Source organism: Nyctereutes procyonoides, unplaced genomic scaffold (assembly GCF_905146905.1).
Source record: "Nyctereutes procyonoides isolate TBG_1078 unplaced genomic scaffold, NYPRO_anot_genome, whole genome shotgun sequence".
Classification (NCBI taxonomy): Eukaryota; Metazoa; Chordata; class Mammalia; order Carnivora; family Canidae; genus Nyctereutes; species Nyctereutes procyonoides.
This window is the reverse complement of record NW_026575121.1, coordinates 8,905,025-8,924,256: the sequence shown is the minus strand read 5'-3', so window position 1 is coordinate 8,924,256 and position 19,232 is coordinate 8,905,025. Positions and strand designations below refer to the sequence as shown.

The window sequence follows — 19,232 nt, the reverse complement described above, 5'->3', positions numbered from 1 at the left end:
TTTTTAAAGATTTTATTTATTTATTCATGAGAGACACAGAGAGAGAAGCAGAGACACAGGCAGAAGGAGAAGCGGGTTCCTTGCAGGATCAGGACCTGAGCCCATGGTAGACGCTCAATCACTGAACCACCCAGGCATCCCAATTTCTGTTGTTTTTAAGCTCCCTAGTCTATGTTAGTTGTGTGACAGTAGCCTGAACAGACCAAGACAAGTCTATTCACTGTATTTATAAGGCTATTTCTACATAATGTCATTCAGGTTTCAGATACAACGTCATTACCTAAGAGGAGCACTCTTTGATACTGTTCACTCTTCCATCTCCCCCTACCCAACCCCTATCACTCACTCCTTAGGACATTACCTTATTTCTACATATTACTTACAACTACCTGAAATGGGTGTATTTATTTGTCGGCTTCCTCTGTCATTTATCTAAGAAAGAATGTAAACTTCACAACAAAGAATTATCTGGCCTCAAATGTCATCAGTGCTGGGGTTGAGAAACCCTAACTTACATGCTTCCAGAGTCACAGGTCAGGTCTAAGTCTCTACAGAGAGGAAGATATTGGCGTTCCTTTGTGGTACTGATAAAACACAACTCCCATCCCTCCTCAATCTTTACGAAAGCATGTGTTTTCACTCATGTGGCAAGTTACTCTTGCCTTTTCCTTCACATAGCTCACTCTTGGCATAATTGTACCATAAAAGTAGCCTGGGATGCATTACCTGCTGCTCATGGAGAATCACTTGATCCTTGAGGGGATTTCCTAGAGGTGCCACTGTCACAAATGGGTGCCAAACTCTACCGGCTGTTCTTGGGAAGATGTCAGAAAAGTCCACCAAGTAGCCACTTTTCCCAGCCATATTCATAAAGTATAAGGTGATGGGATTGCATGCAACTACGTAGAGGGTGTTTTCCTCGTTTTCTGTAATGACAAAAAGGTGTTAATTTTGTGGTCTGCAAGAGATTTTCTTTCTTTTTTAAGATTTTATTTATTTATTCATGAGAGACACAGAGAAAGACAGGCAGAGACACAGGCAGAGGGAGAAGCAGGTCCGTGCAGGGAGCCCGATGTGGGACTCAATCCGGGGATTCCAGGATCACACGCTGAACCAAAGGCAGATGCTCAACTGCTGAGCCATCTAGGTGTCCCCGCAAGAGATTTTCTGACTGGTCAAGAGGTCCAGTGAAATCTGATTCATGAAACTGAGCACATAGTTGGAACTCAGTGGATGACTTACAACTGGGATTGATTGAGATATATACATACACACACACACACACACACACACATATACATACACAATAACTCTGATTCTAAGCTCTCAAAATACTTTTCTCTCACAAATACAAAAGAGGTAAAAAAACAACAAAGAAAAAAGCAACAGAAACTCAAATTTGTATATGTAGACAATACTAAAATAAGGAGTCAAATTATAGGAAGGGCAGCATCTGAGTTTTGTCTTACAGGCAAATTCTTACTGACAGCAGTGGAAGGTTGTTTTGAAAAGGAAGGCCAGAAAAATAAATAAATAAAAAGAAAAAAGAAAAAAAAAAAAAAGGAAGAAAAGAAGGCCAGGACAAGGTTTAACCAGAAACGTGTTCCAGATCAGTGACACCTCTCACAGACGTGGAGCAGAGGATCTCAGCATACTTATTTCCAATCCCGACAGATGTGACAAGGGCCAAAGTTGAGACCGTATCCCCAAAATCCATATTTATTTTCTACTAGTGAAAGTAAAGTATCTTCACAAGAGCACCAGTCTGTTACCAAAAAAAGTGTATTTTTTTAGAAGGTTTTATTTATTTCTGAGAGAGAGAGAGAGAGAGAGAGAGAGAGAGAGAGAGAGAGGCAGAGACACAGGCAGACGAGAAGCAGGCCCCGTGCAGGGAACTTGACATGGGACTCGATCCTGGGTCTTCAGGACCATGCCCTGGGCTGAAGGCAGCACTAAACCGCTGAGCCACCCGGGCTGCCCCAAACCGTATATTTTTAAAGCACGTATTTTCACTAACAATGAGACTGATAAAAGAGAAATTACAGAATGAATCCCATTTACAATTGCACTCAAAAGCATAAGATACCTAGGAATAAACCTAACCAAAGAGGTAAAGGATCTGTACCCTAAAAACTATAGAACACTTCTGAAAGAAATTGAGGAAGACACAGAGAGATGGAAACATATTCCATGCTCACGGACTGGAAGAATTAATATTGTGAAAATATTAATTTTCACAGGGCAGCCCTGGTGGCTTAGCGGTTTAGTGCCGCCTTCAGCCGAGGGTGTGATCCTGGAGACCCGGGATCAAGTCCTGCATCGGGCTCCCTGCATGGAGCCTGCTTCTCCCTCTACCTGTGTCTCTGCCTCTCTCTCTGTGTCTCTCATGAATAAATAAATAAAATCTTTAAAAAAAATATTGTGAAAATGTCAATGCTACCCAGGGCAATTTACACATGCAATGCAATCCCTATCAAAATACGATGGACTTTCTTCACAGCGTTGGAACAAATAATCTTAAGATTTGTGGGGAATCAGAAGAGACCCCGAATAGCCAGGGGAATATTGAAAAAGAAAACCAGAGCCAGGGGCATCACAATGCCGAATTTCAAGTTGTACTACAAAGCTGTGATCACCAAGACAGTGTGGTACTGGCACAAAAACAGACACATAGATCAATGGAACAGAATAGAGAACCCAGAAATGGGCCCTCAACTCTATGGTCAACTAATATTCAACAAAGCAGGAAAGACTATCCACTGGAAAAAAGACAGTGTCTTCATAAATGGTGCTGGGAAAGTTGCACAGCCACGTGCAGAAGAATGAAACTAGGGGAAGCCTGGGTGGCTCAGTGGTTTAGTGTTGCCTTCAGCCCAGGGTGTGCTCTTGGAGTCTCGGGATTGAGTCCCACATTGGGCTCCCTGCATGGAGCCTGTTTCTCCCTCTGCCTCTGCCTCTCTCTCTCTCTCTCTCTCTCTCTCTCTCTCTCTGTGTCTCTCATGAATAAATAAATAAAATCTTTAAAAGAAAAAAAAAAGAATGAAACTAGACCATTCTCTTACACCAGACACAAAGATAAACTCAAAATGGATGAAAGATCTAAATGTGAGACAAGAATCCATCAAAATCCTAGAGGAGAACACAGACAACAGCAACTTTTTTTTAACTTGGCCACAGCAACTTCTTGCAAGGTACATCTAGGAAGGCAAGGGAAACAAAAGCAAAATTGAACTATTGGGACTTAAGATAAAAAGCTTCTGCACAATAAAAGAAACAGTCAACAAAACTAAAAGACAACCTACAGAATGGGAGAAGACCTTTGCAAATGACATATCAGATAAAGGGCTAGTATCCAAGATCTATAAAGAACTTATTAAACTCAACAGCAAAGAAACAATCTAATCATGAAATGGGCAAAAGACATGAACAGAAATTTCACCAAAGAAGACACAGACATGGCCAACAGACACATGAGAAAATGCTTTGCATCACTTGCCGTCAGGGAAATACACATTAAAACCACAATTAGATCTCACCTCACACCAGTGAGAATGGGGAAAATTAACAAGACACAAAACAACACATGTTGGAGAAGATGTGGAGAAAGGGGAACACTCTTGCACTGTTGGTGGGAATGTGAACTGGTACAGCCACTCTGGAGAACTGTGTGGAGGTTCCTCAAAGAGTTAAAAATAGACCTGCCCTACGACCCCGCAATTGCACTGCTGGGGATTTACCCCAAAGATACAGATGCAATGAAATGCCGGGACACCTGCACCCCGATGTTTCTAGCAGCAATGTCCACAATAGCCACACTGTGGAAGGACCTTCGGTGTCCATCGAAAGATGAATGGATAAAGAAGCTGTGGTCTATGTATACAATGGAATATTCCTCAGCCATTAGAAATGACGAATACCCACCATTTGCTTCAACGTGGATGGAACTGGAGGGTATTATGCTGAGTGAAGTAAGTCAATTGGAAAGGACACACATTATACGGTTTCATTCATTCAGAGAATATAAAGAATAGTGAAAGGGATTATAGGGGAAAGGAGAGAAAATGAGTGGGAAATATCAGAAAGGGAGACAGAACACGAGAAACTCCTAACTCTGGGAAACGAACAAGGGGTAGTGGAAGGGGAGGTGGGTGGGGGAATGGGGTGACTGGGTGACGGGCACTGAGGGGGGCACTTGACAGGATGAGCACTGGGTGTCATACTATATGTTGGCAAATCGAACTCCAATAAAAAAATATAGCAAAAAAAAAAGCACGTATTTTTATTCAACAAAGCTGATTTTTAGGAATACACAATATTCAAAGAACTTAAAAGAGGAAAAATTTGCTTCTGTATTTTCACCCCAAGGATCCCCATCTTAGGCAAGTGAGAGACTTTCTCCTTTTCCTCTGTCACCACCTCTGTTTAATAGGAACTTAATAACTGCCATCAATTGAAAACTTCTGCTAAGCCATACCCAGGGAACATTGCATGAATCAGTAGGTAATGGCAACAGTCCAGAAATGTAGATGCCAAAATTCACATCCCGTATTTGCCATTCTTTACAATAAGTTTAACGACTACAAATCACTCCAGCCCGGCTTTTGTGGTTCATGCAATCATCAGACTGGAATCCCAGCCCCCAAATCCAATGTTTCTCTTTTTCTTTTTCCCCTTCTATTCTTAGCACATGCCTGGGTGTGTTTAACTTTGTGCTACAGTTGTAATGAGAAACAGACATATGCATACAAAGTTAGCAGCCTTATGTAGATTCCACAATAGTATTTTGTTAGGTTGTTATAGGAAATTAGTTCTAAATTACATACGATTACTATCCAATCCAAAAATGACACTGTTACTGAATCTGTCATAGACTCCTTGATGTTTAGAGGTTCTTTTAATCCCTCTTAAAAAAAAAATCAGTCCAGGAAGGAAAAATCAAAAGAATAAATTGACATACCACGTGATGTAGCAATGTCACAGATTAAGTTAATTTCATCCAATGGTAACTTCCAGGAGGCACATTCTTCAGTAAAGGTTTGGGATCTTTCTTCATATCTTTCTATTGGATACTCCTGTATGTTTATAAGTGCTGGACCCTAAAATAAAGTAATTATCTGGGTTAAGGAATTTAGGTGGTTACCAAAATGTAGAAAAGCTAAAGTTCCTCTAAAATACAGAGTTTAAATTCAAAATACTCAACATGTTGAATTAACTCTTCTAATTATTTTGACTGCCACGGTACCTATGACAATAATGATACCATATACTTGCATTTATAAATGCTTTCATTTGTGCTATCTTATTTAACTTCTCACTTTCTTTTCTTTTTATTCACAAAATATACCAGATATAAAATCCCATAGGATCTCTCATTACTTCATTCCTTCTTAAGCCAAAAGTTAAGTTTTGAACTCCAAGTATTAGGACCCAGGGCTGTCCCAAACAGGAGAATAATGTAAATGTATCAATCAGGTTCTGATATAGTTCCATTGTAAAGAATGATTATTATATCATTATATAGAAAATAAGGGCTGGACCTAGGTCTTTGAAATAAAATATTTAAAAAATGGCATTTGAAATAAAAAAAATGCTTTCTGATAACCACTACTTTTATTTATAAAACGTAGACTATAACACACACATAGTGAAAACTATTAAATATTAACATAAGCAGGCAGAATTAATTTAATAATGTTATTTATATTAGGGCTGGGTACTTAGAGATGAGAACTATATAGAAAAACTATATAGATGGAACCAGAGTTTCAATATCTGCATGTTGTACTGTCCTTAATTTATCAAAAATGTCTGGATTAGATACTGGCTCTTGTAGCATCCCTGCCACACTCTACCTCGCCCCTTTCTATCTAGTCTGTATCTCAGGAGCTGGAAGTCTAGAAACTACATTCCTCATACTCTCCTTCCAGTAAGGGTTCTGGATATGATTCAGGTCCTGCCAACTAAATGCACTTGAATGGTCCACAGGTCAAGTTTGACCCACTGCCTACTTTTGTAAATAAAATTTTATGAGAACATAGTCATGTTTCTCTACTAAAATATTGTCTAAGTTTGCGTTTGTGCTACCACAGCAAAATTGAGTAGCTGCAACAGAATCTGTACGGCCTAAAATATTTTCTATTTGGCTCTTTACAGAAAAAGTTAGCAGATCCTGCTTGGCCACATAGCTGCCAGCAACAGGGGTGGTAGTAGAAGCAGGAACATTGATCTTGAGACTAAAAATCCAGTGGTGGCCCATTGACTTCTGTTTCTTCTGTCCCTTCTAATGATTTTATAAGCATCTAATTCATCACAGTAAATCCCTTTCTGCCTGAAATACAAAATGGAGTTTCTGTTCCAACTACTGATGACTGATACTTCTTCCCTTTGCCTCTTTACATGACAGCAAATATCATGGAGTAACTGTCCTAGGATAAAACACAACATACCTGACTCTAGTTCAGGTTAGCTCTTAGGAATTTTATTAGCCATTAGTAATTACATAGAGTATTATTAATTATTAATCTCAGAGGCCAGATTGCCCTGAGAGTTGGAGCAGAAGCTAAACCTAAAATAACCTCAGAACAAGTCATTTCTGAGATTGTATGGGTTTCTTTCCAGGGAAAATATAGAAAAATCTGTAACATTCAATATTTTAATGAAGAAATAATGGTATCAACCTTTATGTCTATATGGTGAGTTTCTGCTGGACACAACAGTTTTTGTATTCCATTTCTTGACTGACCAATTGTCCAGTAGCCCATGAACGTCTGCTCTGGCAGAGGCAACCTGGCAAGGATGATTTGAAAAGTAAACATTTCTTCTTGTTTCCAAACCATAGTAAAAAAAAAAAAAAAGAGCTATTATCAACCACATAAAAAAATTTGAAGAATGCTTCATTCACTTACAGGCAAGTTATACTTTATTTTATGAAAAGGTAGTCTACAATACAACATTTAGAATATAGTTAAAGAAGATTACACTCCTGCCATTTGCAATGACATGGATAGAGCTCGAGAGTATAATGCTATTGAAATAAGACAGAGAAAGACAAATACCATGATTTCACTTACCCGTGGAATTAAATAAATAAAACAAGCAAAGGGAAAAAGAGAGAGAGGGAGAAATCAAGAAACTGACTCTTAACTAGAGAACCAAGTTGATGGTTACCAGAGGGGAGGTGGGTGGAGGGACTGGGGAAATTGGAGATGGGGATTAACAAGTGCACTTGTCGTGATGAGCACATGATGATGTATGGAAGTGCTGAATTGTAGACCTGAAACTAACTGTAAGTTAACTAACTGGAATTTAAATAAAAACTTTAAAAAATTCTGAAACTCAGAAGGTAAGGTCCTATTCTGTTTTTACTTTGATGATAAATATAATTAAGGTTTACATATTTTTTCCTTGAGTTGGTAAAATACTTAGTGACTTAACACCTCAATTCCTAGTATAGAAAGGATATAGAGAAAAAAATGAAGCAATTCATCCATTTTTAAAGTCTATTCTATTAATTTGGAATCAAATAAATACTACACAATACTACCAGTCACATATTTTTAAGTTTTTAAGAACACCATTATTGTATTCTCTTTTAAATGTAATAAAAACACATTTGTGTCAAAAGGGTAGATCTTGAAAACCTGTTGCAGACTAGAATCTCTTTCTCTTTATTCAGTGAATAAATAGCATTCTTCACTTGTTTTCAGCAGTTCACTAAAGGAGAATTGAATCTCCAAATAGAGAAAGAGAAAACAAAAGGACACACCTAATTTTCGTCTAACCTAGAATTGGTGTAATAAAATGCAGGAAGCCTGGGTTCTAGTTCTTTCATTAACTAGCTCTGCAAACTTGGGAAGGGAAAGTTGACTAATTTCTCTGAGTGTTAATTTCTTCTTTTGTGAAATGAAGGGGATGATCTGCAAGGTTCCTTACAGCCTGAGGAGTGAGTGGAGGGAAGTATCAGTGCCTAGATTCCATAGTCTTACATTACCTTGGTGCTCTGGAGTCAAAGTAAATAATCAGAATGAAAATACCTATACCTACCAATAATCAGTGCCCTGGTAGACAAATATGCTTTGTTAAAGCTTATAAAAAGAGCCTCTAAATGCTTCTCAAATTAGCTCTTTAAAGAAAACAGAAACAGTTACACATCTTGAAATCTAATTAGAAGTGGACAATTGCTTTAAAAACTGATCCTTGGTTGACAGGTTGATATCTACCCTTAAAAAATTGATCAAAAATAGCCTTTAATAATCCCATAAAAATATACAGATGCTTAAAAAAAAAACCATCCATTTGAGAAAAAGTAACTTTATTCAACTTGCAGTTCTTATGGATAATTTCTGAGATACTCATGAAATCTGGTTTGAACTTGAAAACTCATTCTAAATAATACTCATGGAAATTACAGGTTGCCTGGCTCCATCCAAAAATACCACTAGCTGTTTGGTTGGTGGCGTATGGGAAGGGCCTTCAGGTACCCCATATAGAAACTATTTTGGAACTACACAACAAGATTGCTGTTGGCAATAACAGCTAAAACTGAAAGATACATGTAGGGTGTTCTGGAGTCAGACAACACATGGACTCCATCCAGCTCCTTGGGAACACGAAGTGTTTTCTCCTAAGACTTTTCCTGTGGGCTCCAGACTGGTCAACTAAAGTAAACCAAAGCCCATTTATTTTTCACTACTAGGTCCTCCCAATAAGCTGTGGAAAAAATCTAACCAACTATTTCCCCTTATCTTCAATAAGTCAGTAGTCAGGGGGGGGAGGGGAAGCATTGTATTTGGGTGCATGAGCAAGCATTGGAATTGGAAACATAATCAACATTAATTTGGGGCTAACTCTAAACAAATAACCAGGTAGCAAAAGGCCCTACATTCCATTACTGAAATCTGTCACCCAACTTGAACAACACTTGAATTGTTACACCTGATTTCATGGAAACGACAACGGTATTTTCCATGATTTTTAGGTCCTGACACTTGTGTTGTTTAACTCTGTTAAAGTCTTGGTTGGAATGATGTCTGGATTTGATTTTAGGAGGGAGGAGGATGAACTTAAGGCCTATAAATAGCAATAATTTTTAATCTTCAATGTCATTCATGAATTTATGTTTTTTAAAACAACGAAGTATTCATATGTTGTGATGTTTCTTAATCCCCTTGTGGAAGTATTAATAAAGATCTGGAAGTGAAAGTTTTAACTAAAAGAAAGGTGAATACCAAAAATTATGACTCAGATCAAATTATAGCACTTGAGCAAGTTATAGAAAGCCAAAAAAAAATGTTTTTCTAAACATGCATACAATTCATAACATGATGCATATGGACACCAAAGCTGAGTAATACTGAATGACATGCAAGAGATTTGTCTAAGATTGTTTCCATAAAGAGGTGAGCTGGGGTTTTAAAGAGTATGCTCTGGCAAATTTCTGCCTTCTCTGAACATTTGCCAATACTATTTCTGGAGTCTGAAAGAAACAGATGAAAAAGATTTGGATCTTTTTAGGGGCATTATGCAATTGAAAGTTGTTGATGTACCTATTAGCAACAATTCCTAAAACATCTCCTTACCACAAGAACTACTAATTTTTATCGGAAGAGTGGAACCCTTCAGGGTAGTTCCAACCAACTCTCAAAACTTCATCAATTACTACCTTCTTGGAGAAGAAAAAGAACTCCGATTTTAGCAGTCCTCACGAACTCCTAATGTTTTAAATCTAACCTCCGGTAAAAATTAGGTTGGACTGTCCAACTGAATTTACTAGAGCCTTTCATAGAATAACCCCAACACATATTTTTCACTTTTGGCTCTTAATGCCTTCCTCTTCCTCTCCAGCCAATTTAGGCCTTAGCCACCTTGAACTGCCAGCTGCTCTTCCTGAACACACTATGTATTTTCATGCTTCCATGAGGCTATTACCTCTTCCCAGAACTCCTCTGCTATTGCCTCTTTGGTGAAGTCCTTCTCATTCTTAAGGCCCAATTCAAATATCACTTTCCTTTGCATCTCTTGCCCATATTTCTTTCTGAGCAGAATGAATCTCTTGCTTTTCTGGGTTTCCATGGAAATCTGCACATTTGGAACTTTTAGAAACTTTTATTTTATTTATTTTTTTTAAAGATTTTATTTATTCATGGAAGAGAGAGAGAGAGAGAGAGAGAGAGAGAGAGAGAGAGAGAGAGAGAGAGAGAAGTAGGCTCCATGCAGGGAACCCAACGTGGGACTCAATCCCGGGTCTCCAAGATCACACCCCAGGCTGAAGGTGGCGCTAAACCGCTGAGCCACCGGGGCTGCCCCTTTTTAGAAACTTTAAGAATATAGTTCTATAGAATTTGCAATTTTCAAATTTAAGACCTGATACAGAATAAAGATTTACAGAGCAAGGTCAGAAGTGAATCCCTTGCAAATATTTATATTTACTAAAATAAAAAGCGTACTTAAAAAGAGAAAATAGAAAAGCCCTCTTAAAATACTTTAAGTAATAATGGATATTACTATTTCCCAGTTATCCACCCTCATTTACTAGAAACTTCTGAATCTCCCTGCCCTAAAATCTCACACATCACTGGCAAATTACTTTTGTTTTGCTGCAAATGCCATGCACACAACAACTATGTATAGATGCATTTCCTTTCTTTGCCTGGCTCTGCATTAGACTTGATGGCTTTCACTTTCTTAGATTTGCGTACTTCTGTCACCTAGGTCCTGCTGAGGACACAGAAATGAAGAATAATTTGGATGCATGAGATGGACAAAGATTTGGGGGAAACTTGGTATTCTTGGCTAACGGTTCTCAAAAACATGTCCCAATAATCCAGAATGCCACTGTGTAGTCTTAGCGCTGGTGCCTCGCGTCACTGTGCCAGAGCAGACACTGGCAGCTTGCTCCACACATCTCTGGCTTTCTTCCTCCTCGAAGAAGTTGCCAAAGTACGGTTCTGGGGCTTAGGATTCCTTTCTCTCATCTTTCTTCAAGTTTTACTGCAAAAACTTCTCTTTTTTTCTGCCATCTGCTTTACAGCCACATGTTAGTATTTTCTAACCTTAAATTCTTCCCTTTTCTAATCATCCACATCAAGAATGATTGGGATTGAATCTTTCCCAGTTGGAAATTCCCCACCCTTCCAACTCCCCACAGAGAACCTCTGTTATTTCCCACAAGAAGGACCCATAGGATGAGATAACCCTACTGTGAATATAGCACTTTGAATAGAACGTTGCATGGCGAGGTTGGCAGTTTTCGTGTTTCCCCAGCGAGATGAATTTATCAAGGGTAAGGCTTACATCTCACTTGAATCTTTGACTCTCTGGTACTCAGAACCCATCCATTCTGCCACTGAAATCTCTATTGCTCTTGGGCCTCCTTTCCTTCCTACTGCTACAGGCCAGCCCTCACTGATCATCACCTGGATAGCTGCAGCTGCTTCCAGACAGGTCTTTCTGCTGTCAGCGTCACTGCTTTTCAGTTTGTTTTAAAAAACAAAACAAAACAAAACAAAACAAAAAGACCCGGAAAAAAACCCAAAAGTAATCTTTCTAAATTATGCATTTGAGCATGCTACTTTTTGGCAGAAAATTCTTCTGGGATTCCCTGACTCTTTTCTCCCTTTTAGGCCCATCAACATGGCATGCCCTCACTTCGCCCTTTGAGTCACCAAACTACTTGCAATTTCCAAAATGCACCACAGCCTCTTAAAACTGTCTCCGCTTGAAGTGTTTTATTTGACTAGAGAGGGCCCAGTAATCCCTTAAGTGTTCAGCCTGGTTAATCCTCCCTGACTCTCCTAGAGCAGAAGGCAGCAATCCTATGTCTCTGATTCTCTCTAGTGTGCCTCTCACATAACACAAGTCACTCTACTTGAGGGACCTCCTTGAAGGCAGATATGAAGCCTTCTTCACCTTTATATTTCTGACTCCCTACCTCGTCTTTATTGATGTAGGAAACAAAGGCAAAAGAAAAAAATTAAATTTCCTTACTGCCTACAGTCCATTGACAAGTCCTTGAAACAGGTAGAGTGACCTTCTTCTGGGAGCTCAGCTGCCTGGATGTTGACAATTTGCTGAGGGCAAAAGGCCAGCCCCCCAGGATCCTGTAAGTCTTCTTTAACATACAAAGATTTCTTTGGAAACTTCCTTTTCTCCATCCACCAAGATGCAGGTTAGCAATCATCCTCCAAGCATATGGCCCACTAATAGACAACTGAAGGGTCACATGACTGAGGGTTTACTAAGCAGTAATAAATGACCTTTTCCTAACAACAGCTAGCCGCGTTAGGATCCTGGAAACCTTGTTTCCAAAATACCGTGGAAGGTCTCAAGGATTCTTTCTTGGCCATGGGCTCCGAACCTCACCACTTCAAACCACACCATTTACCACATAAATGCTCAATGCTGTTCGTTAAATAAATCAATGCTCGGCTACCTCAGAAGTGCCAACATCTTTACCAACTTGTTTCTCATCTCAAGACCACCACAGCATTCTTCCCCCATTGCATTCTGACTGCATGACTCAATAAATGATGCAAACTACTTTGCAGTTGTATTTGGAAGAGTTAGTTATAGGTGGAGATTGGGGATTTCTATGCAGGCAAGTGACAGATATCACTTGAAAATGCTTAAGGGAATCCAAGGATAATTTTGTGAGACTGTTTAAGATGAGTATGAAAGAAGACTCATAAACCTTAATGATTTCTATGTAGACTGATTATATTTTAAATTTTTTCTGCATCTTCATAAAGGAACTGAAAGCAAACGAAATGGCTGTGAAGCTACTTTATAACATACCAAGGGAATATGGGGCAAAGGGTATGAAACTATAAAACCCAATGCCACTCTTCTGCTCATTATAGTTCTGGGATGTCATTATATAAATCTTATTACTTTTGAAAACTAAGAGCTCTTTTATGAAATGAAAGTAAATCATCATGCAGAATGGAACTGCACACCTTAAAACTCCAGGATCAGCACTGTGGACTCATTTGTAAAAACCAAGACTATAAAAAGAAAATTATAGCACATATAGTTTGGAAAATGTAAAGAGAATCACAAAACTTTAAAAAGAGTCTTAATTTAATATGATAAACAGTAAACTGATAATTATTCCTATTTTCAAAGATAAACCTAATGAAATTACTCCAAAGAGAGGCCCTGGCTGGAATGTTCTCCTTGATGCCTCTGGTACCTCAGAATTGGCTTTGGTCAGAGAAGCAGCTGCTATTGAGGTTCTAATTACACAGGACATTTCTATGTCTTTAACATAGAAAACCAATTCTAGACAGATACCCTTTGAGACATTCATTATAGATGAAGCTGTTCTGTCTGCAAATATGCACAACAATTTTTATTTTTGCTGCTTTGAAAGTGTTGTCTTCCCTCATTCGATATGTTTATGATGATGTCTACCAATGCATAAATTTACTTATATTGTGTTGAAATGCAATAGAAATGCCTGCTTAATGTGATTTCTCCTTTGCTATTGGGAAGGGTGTCAATGTTAAACCCTAAGGGCAGGCATTACAGTGTGGTGTCCCCAAATATGGCAATTTCAGAATAGACCTTTACTTCATTATTTTTATTTTACTTAAATAAGAAAACAAAATTAATAATTCCAGTGCCCAGATAGTTGGTAGACATTTAAAAAATAAAATATAGAAAATAATACACATTAGAATATTAAAACAGTACAGAAAGTGGGGCTTCCTTTCTCTTCTGCAGGGCCTCTCTCAAAAGCAATTACTACCGATAGGTATCAATCTATTTTTAACTTGTTTAAAATGTGAGTCTATTTAAAAAGTTTAATAAAAATATTGGCTGGGGAGTCAGTTGAATAAGCGTCTGACTCTTGCTCTCAGTTCAGGTCTTGATTTCAGGGTTGTTGAGTTCAAGTCTTGTGCTGGGCTCCAATGCCGGGTGTGGAGCCTACTTAAAAAAAAAAAAAGTTAAGAAAAATATTAGCTCATAAGGACCTAGATCTTATTAATTCAAAGTTACCTATTTTGCCTGAAAAATGAAATTTAAAAAATTTTAAGAAACCATAGGAAGGCAGAGAAAATATAGATGTCAATAGGACATTGGAAGTAATTACAAGGGCATGGAGATTGCTTAAGATTCCTTCTCTTTCCCTTGGCATCTCCTCCTTCATGGTCTCTCTCTCTCTCTCTCTCCAAAAAAACCCCATAAAAAAACAAACCAGCCAACAAACAACAAAACTAATTTAAGAATAAACTAAGCTGCATTAAAAAAGAAATCAACAGAGTTGATGACAAAATATTTAGAGTAAGATGGATGATCATTTAAGTATTTTATAGACATGTGTGTCTCCTAAGGAAGACAGGGAAAGAAAACCACATGATGATAACTTCAGAGGATAGAGATAACTTCTCTGAATGTTTGATTTATTTGGAAATGATCACAGCCTTTGAGAAGATTCTATAAATTAGTTTTGTGTTCCAAATTAGGAAGGAATAATGGCCCGTCCGTTTTTTTTTTAATATGGCAGACAAAGTCTAGTTTTTATTGTTCTAAATGGGAACAGTATGTTTTTATTATGTTTTATTTCATGATCCTTCACTATGTCAAAAAAAAAAAAAAAGGAAAACTAAACTGGGAATGAAGGGTCTCTAAAATGATCTTTGTTGTGCCAAAAGTCTATGCTAATCTGCTTTTTGACTTACTTTTCATTGCACAATATCACTGGGGACTTGGGACCCCCCCCCAATCTGAATCTATTATAACTCTATGAAGAATTTGTATATTACACATGTATGACATCATATTCAATGATAATTCCAACATGCTTACTTAAAATCTCAAGGACCTTTTAAACCAATTACAGCAATTTTCAGTATCCAAGGACTAACTCTGATTATAGTTTGGATACCAATTTTATATTTGTACTTAGAACTGGAATTAAAATTATGTATATGCATATTATCTGCCCCTTATTAGCTATCTAACCTTAGGCAAGTGACATAACCTCAAATTTCTCATCTACAAAATGCAATACCAATATTATATGTATATATATAACATTATATAGGATAGGTTTGTTATGAAGATTATCTAAATTCATGTAAAGAGAATGCCTGGAAATGTGCTGGGCACATAGTTTTCTGTAAGTTGCTTTCATTACCATCATTAATATTGTTGTTAATTAGCATAAACATACAGGTAGAGTATATTCCATTATAAATCTATGAAATGATAATTCTCTCATCTTAAGAAATGTCAAATTGACAGTGGCATATAAATTTAAGAAAAGATATTGTATACGTAACTTAAAATTATGTCACAAGATACAGATTTTTTTCTTCCTTTGAAGCAAATGTTTCTCCAGTATGTTGAGTTCATAAATTACTCTGAAACACATTTTTAAACTTAGAAGAACTAATGCACTAGCAGTATGTTTATTTCTAAATAAAAGAAACTTCAGAAAAGAAGCTCATTTAAGGGAAAAACAAGAAAACTCTGCTTTGAAATCTATTATCTATCTCTACTATAGTAGATAATCATTATGCCATTGGTTGGATCTTTGGACTTAATTATGTATGTGTGCACTCATTTATCCCCCCCCCCCAACAATGACATTTGGAACTCAATAGCTCAGGTTATTTTTTTAAGAGCCTGAATTTTGACCCAAATCCTTCTGTCTCTACCTAAATTTCTCCCAGTGTGTCTCCTTATTTGGCTACAGCTACCTGGCCTATCCTATCTCATATATTAGAAACTTAAAAGGGAACGATGATCAAAAAAAAAAAAAAAAACAACCTCTCAGGAAGTACTAGTGGGAAGAGACCAATGTAACGTGAGGGTCTAGGTGTCCAATTCTGATCTCAGTACTAAAAATTAGGAATATATTGTAGATCAGAAGAAGAGTTGCATTATGGCATGACCACACAAGGTAAAATAACCACTCAGTAAGACTTAGCCTAAAAGTACCAGGTTTAGCCAAGGTTTATTAAAGACCTTTGAAAATCTGCAGAGATGAGTGATAGGTACCATCTTGCACCCATTAGGAGACAAAAGGGGAAGTGACAGCATCTCTTCTGGGAATTCACCAAAGAGCACTAATGCAACATCACTAAACAGCCAAAATATATTCTGATTGCAGCTGAGGAAAAAAGTGCTGTAGAAGACTGTACAAACAGTGGTGTAGTATCATCTGTGCCCATGTGAAAACTTCCTTCTTCTACAGTGCCTGCCTTACATCCCATTTTAGTTATATACAGTGGGTAGCCAATTATTTTCCATCCCCATCTTGAGTGTGAATGTGAACACTTTATTCTGGACTCAATGTAATTTTGCTCCCATCCGATAAACACTATGGTTGGATTAGGGAACAAGATTATGAGGCTATAGCAAGGATTTTTTATTCAGGGCAAAAGGATATTAACAATAATTAAAACATTTTGTCTTTCTTTTTTAGGAACAGAAGCCCAATGTGGATCTTCTTCACTGACACAGTATATGCAGAGGTGGGCAGGAGCAGCCAGGAAGAACTGGTCTAGTGAAGTACAATGTTTATGTCCTTATGGGGCAAAACTTCAGAGGTCTATGTGATTACTATTAATGGTGTGCTACTCTAAGGAGAAAAAAGAAAACGTTAGTATCAACTTATTTCTTATTTTTTTGTTTTTGCAAGGAGAGAAAATTAAGGTTACATTAAAATGCAAAGGATGTTAGAATAGGAAGGAATCTTATCTTAATAAAGTTCCCCTTATTAACTTTATGAAAATGACCCTATATTCAGGCCTTACTAGGACAGTCTTATTTTACATCTCTTTTTACAGAGTTACTATTAAATGTACCCCCTTCCATTGTTAAACATGGACTAATTAGAGGCTAAAATAATTACCCTATCTGTAATAAATGCCCTCATTTTACCAATGGGCTAAGATCTGTTTCTCCAGCACTGACCTGGCACACAGGTTGAATATGTGATGAACTGCTAAATTCCTAGGCCATTGCTTTGTCACCTTCCCATGCTACCCTAGCAAAGTACAGGACGGACTATTCAACAGAAATAGACATATGGAACCTGTGGATTTCACTTAGAGGGCAACAAAATGACATCACTACTCTTCAGCTGCCCAAGCCATTGAAATTTACCGATGTGGAAAAAATGTGTGAATGTGCAAACTGCAGTCTACTATTATCTCCAACCCAAGGGAAAATTCACTCATCTATGAGACTATTTTTAGCTATATGCAGTGGGTGGACAAGCGGTTGTTTCCATCCCCATGTTAGGCATGAGTGTGACCATCTTGCTTAGAGGCTCAATGTACTATTTCCACTCACAAATATTAGAGTTAGAATTAACTTGCCATGGCAAGATTTTTCAGTTTAGAACGGAAGACTAATGAATACGCTAAACAATTTTACTTGTCTTCCTTAGAAACCTAAAATGCCAACCATTTTCTTTTGATTGACCTTACCAACTGATATGTATTTTAATTTTTATTTCAAGTGTTCAAGCATCCAACAGTTATTTTTAAATCATAAGCCTGGCTTCCATGAAGCCAGAACTCTATAGCAATTTGTTAACAGTAATAAAAGCCATCTTATTTCCAACTGAAGATAAAGATATAGTTCATAAAAAGGAAGTAAAAAAACAGAAGCACTTATAAGAAGTTTGCATAATAAAGATAATTTCTTGAACTCTCTATTATAGAAGGCAAACTAGTTTCACAATGCCTACAAACACTGCTAATCAATCAGTAAAACAGTATTTTAGAGAAAATTGTATTAGTAACTGACACCAAATGACTCTTTTAAAAAAAATTACTCATTCACTAGTAATATAAATCAATTCACTGATCATTTAAACATAACTCCATCTTGTGCTTTTATCATAAAAGGGAAATATTTGTTTCTCTTTGAGAATCCTTGAAAAAATTATTAAAGCTTTAAAAATTTATTTTTATCTATATATAGTCTCACAAGTTCTTATTATAACTTTAAGGAATAAATGAGTAAGGATGATAAATACACTTAGGATATATATGTATATATATATGTATGTGTGTGTATAGCTGGACTAATCATTAATTTATACTTAACAATTTTTTTCTAAGAAAAGTAGAGTGCCTCCTATATGAGATTAAATTTAAATAATAATTTGAAAGTAATTATTGTCCCTTGAGAATTATGGTAATTGATAAGAAAAGATAGCATTAGATGCATTATCAATTAAGTGATACAAATCTAAAACTGTTTTCTAGTGAATTTGCACTGACTTAATTACTAATAAACTATATCAGCTATCTTTCCGGTAAACATTATTTATAAGATTCTTTACTAAGGTTAAGTATATAGCCTATAATTTCAAAATAAAAGGCAGGGAATTGGCCTACATGAAACAAACCCACTTGTTTTCACTACTTCTTTCTTTTTCAAGCTGAAATAAGTAACCAACATTCTCAAGTTAAAAGATAAATTTAGAAAACGATCACAACAGAAAAATATATGGTGACATAAATAAGATCATCTTAACTAAATACATATTTTCCCTTTATGTAGTTTTCATATTTGTACCATGATTTTGCACTAGATTAGGAAACAATGAGACTCACAGTAATTCAACAAAAGGACAGAGACTGTTAAAGAAACAAATATTTCCCTTTATTTGATTACATCTATTCATGAGACATTCAAAATAATTAAAATTCTCAATTTACAGACCTATAAATAATGCTATTTGACTGAAATCCAGCCAGCAAATAGCAATATATATGTGAAAAGGTTACTCATGGAATTTCCACACTATGCCAGTTTAGTAGCATGTAACAGTAGACTCAGAATTATCACCATTTCAGAATCAGAACAATAACCTCTAAGAGTATTTGATCAATAATGAGTTTGCCTTACTCCTTCGCCAGCTGCACACTGGTTGGTTTTGCTCCGATAGGTATCCCATATTTGTGCAAAGTGTTAATCAAAATCTCTCTCATGTCGTTGTTGTACGAATCAAAGTCAAACACATTCCTAACCACACTGGAGAGACCTTCAGTGGGAAATTTCTGTATTTAAAAAAAAAAAAAACCCTTATGACACATGTGATAAAACATACAATATAATAAAGATTAAAAAATGATACAACAATAATGATTGAATAAACTTCAGCAGATATTTATGAACCTTTTCTGGTAACAAGATAGGAGGAATATATACATTTTCCTTTGTTTGCTCTGATAACTTAATATTTTCCTTTTCAAATAAATATTAGA

At 36.8% G+C, this 19,232-nt stretch overlaps 1 protein-coding gene across 2 annotated transcripts in view; it reads right to left on the bottom strand.

The window, feature by feature from the left end:
* The window catches only part of VWA8 (von Willebrand factor A domain containing 8), a 342,943-nt gene that overhangs the window by 117,030 nt on the left and 206,681 nt on the right, over nt 1-19,232 (bottom strand). For both annotated transcript variants that reach the window (XM_055335701.1, XM_055335702.1), the window contains 4 exons: nt 18,874-19,025; nt 6,678-6,786; nt 4,958-5,096; nt 727-926 (listed from right to left, as the gene is read on the bottom strand). In XM_055335701.1, the coding sequence (XP_055191676.1) occupies nt 727-926; nt 4,958-5,096; nt 6,678-6,786; nt 18,874-19,025 (600 nt within the window). The remainder of the gene's footprint in view (nt 1-726; nt 927-4,957; nt 5,097-6,677; nt 6,787-18,873; nt 19,026-19,232) is intronic.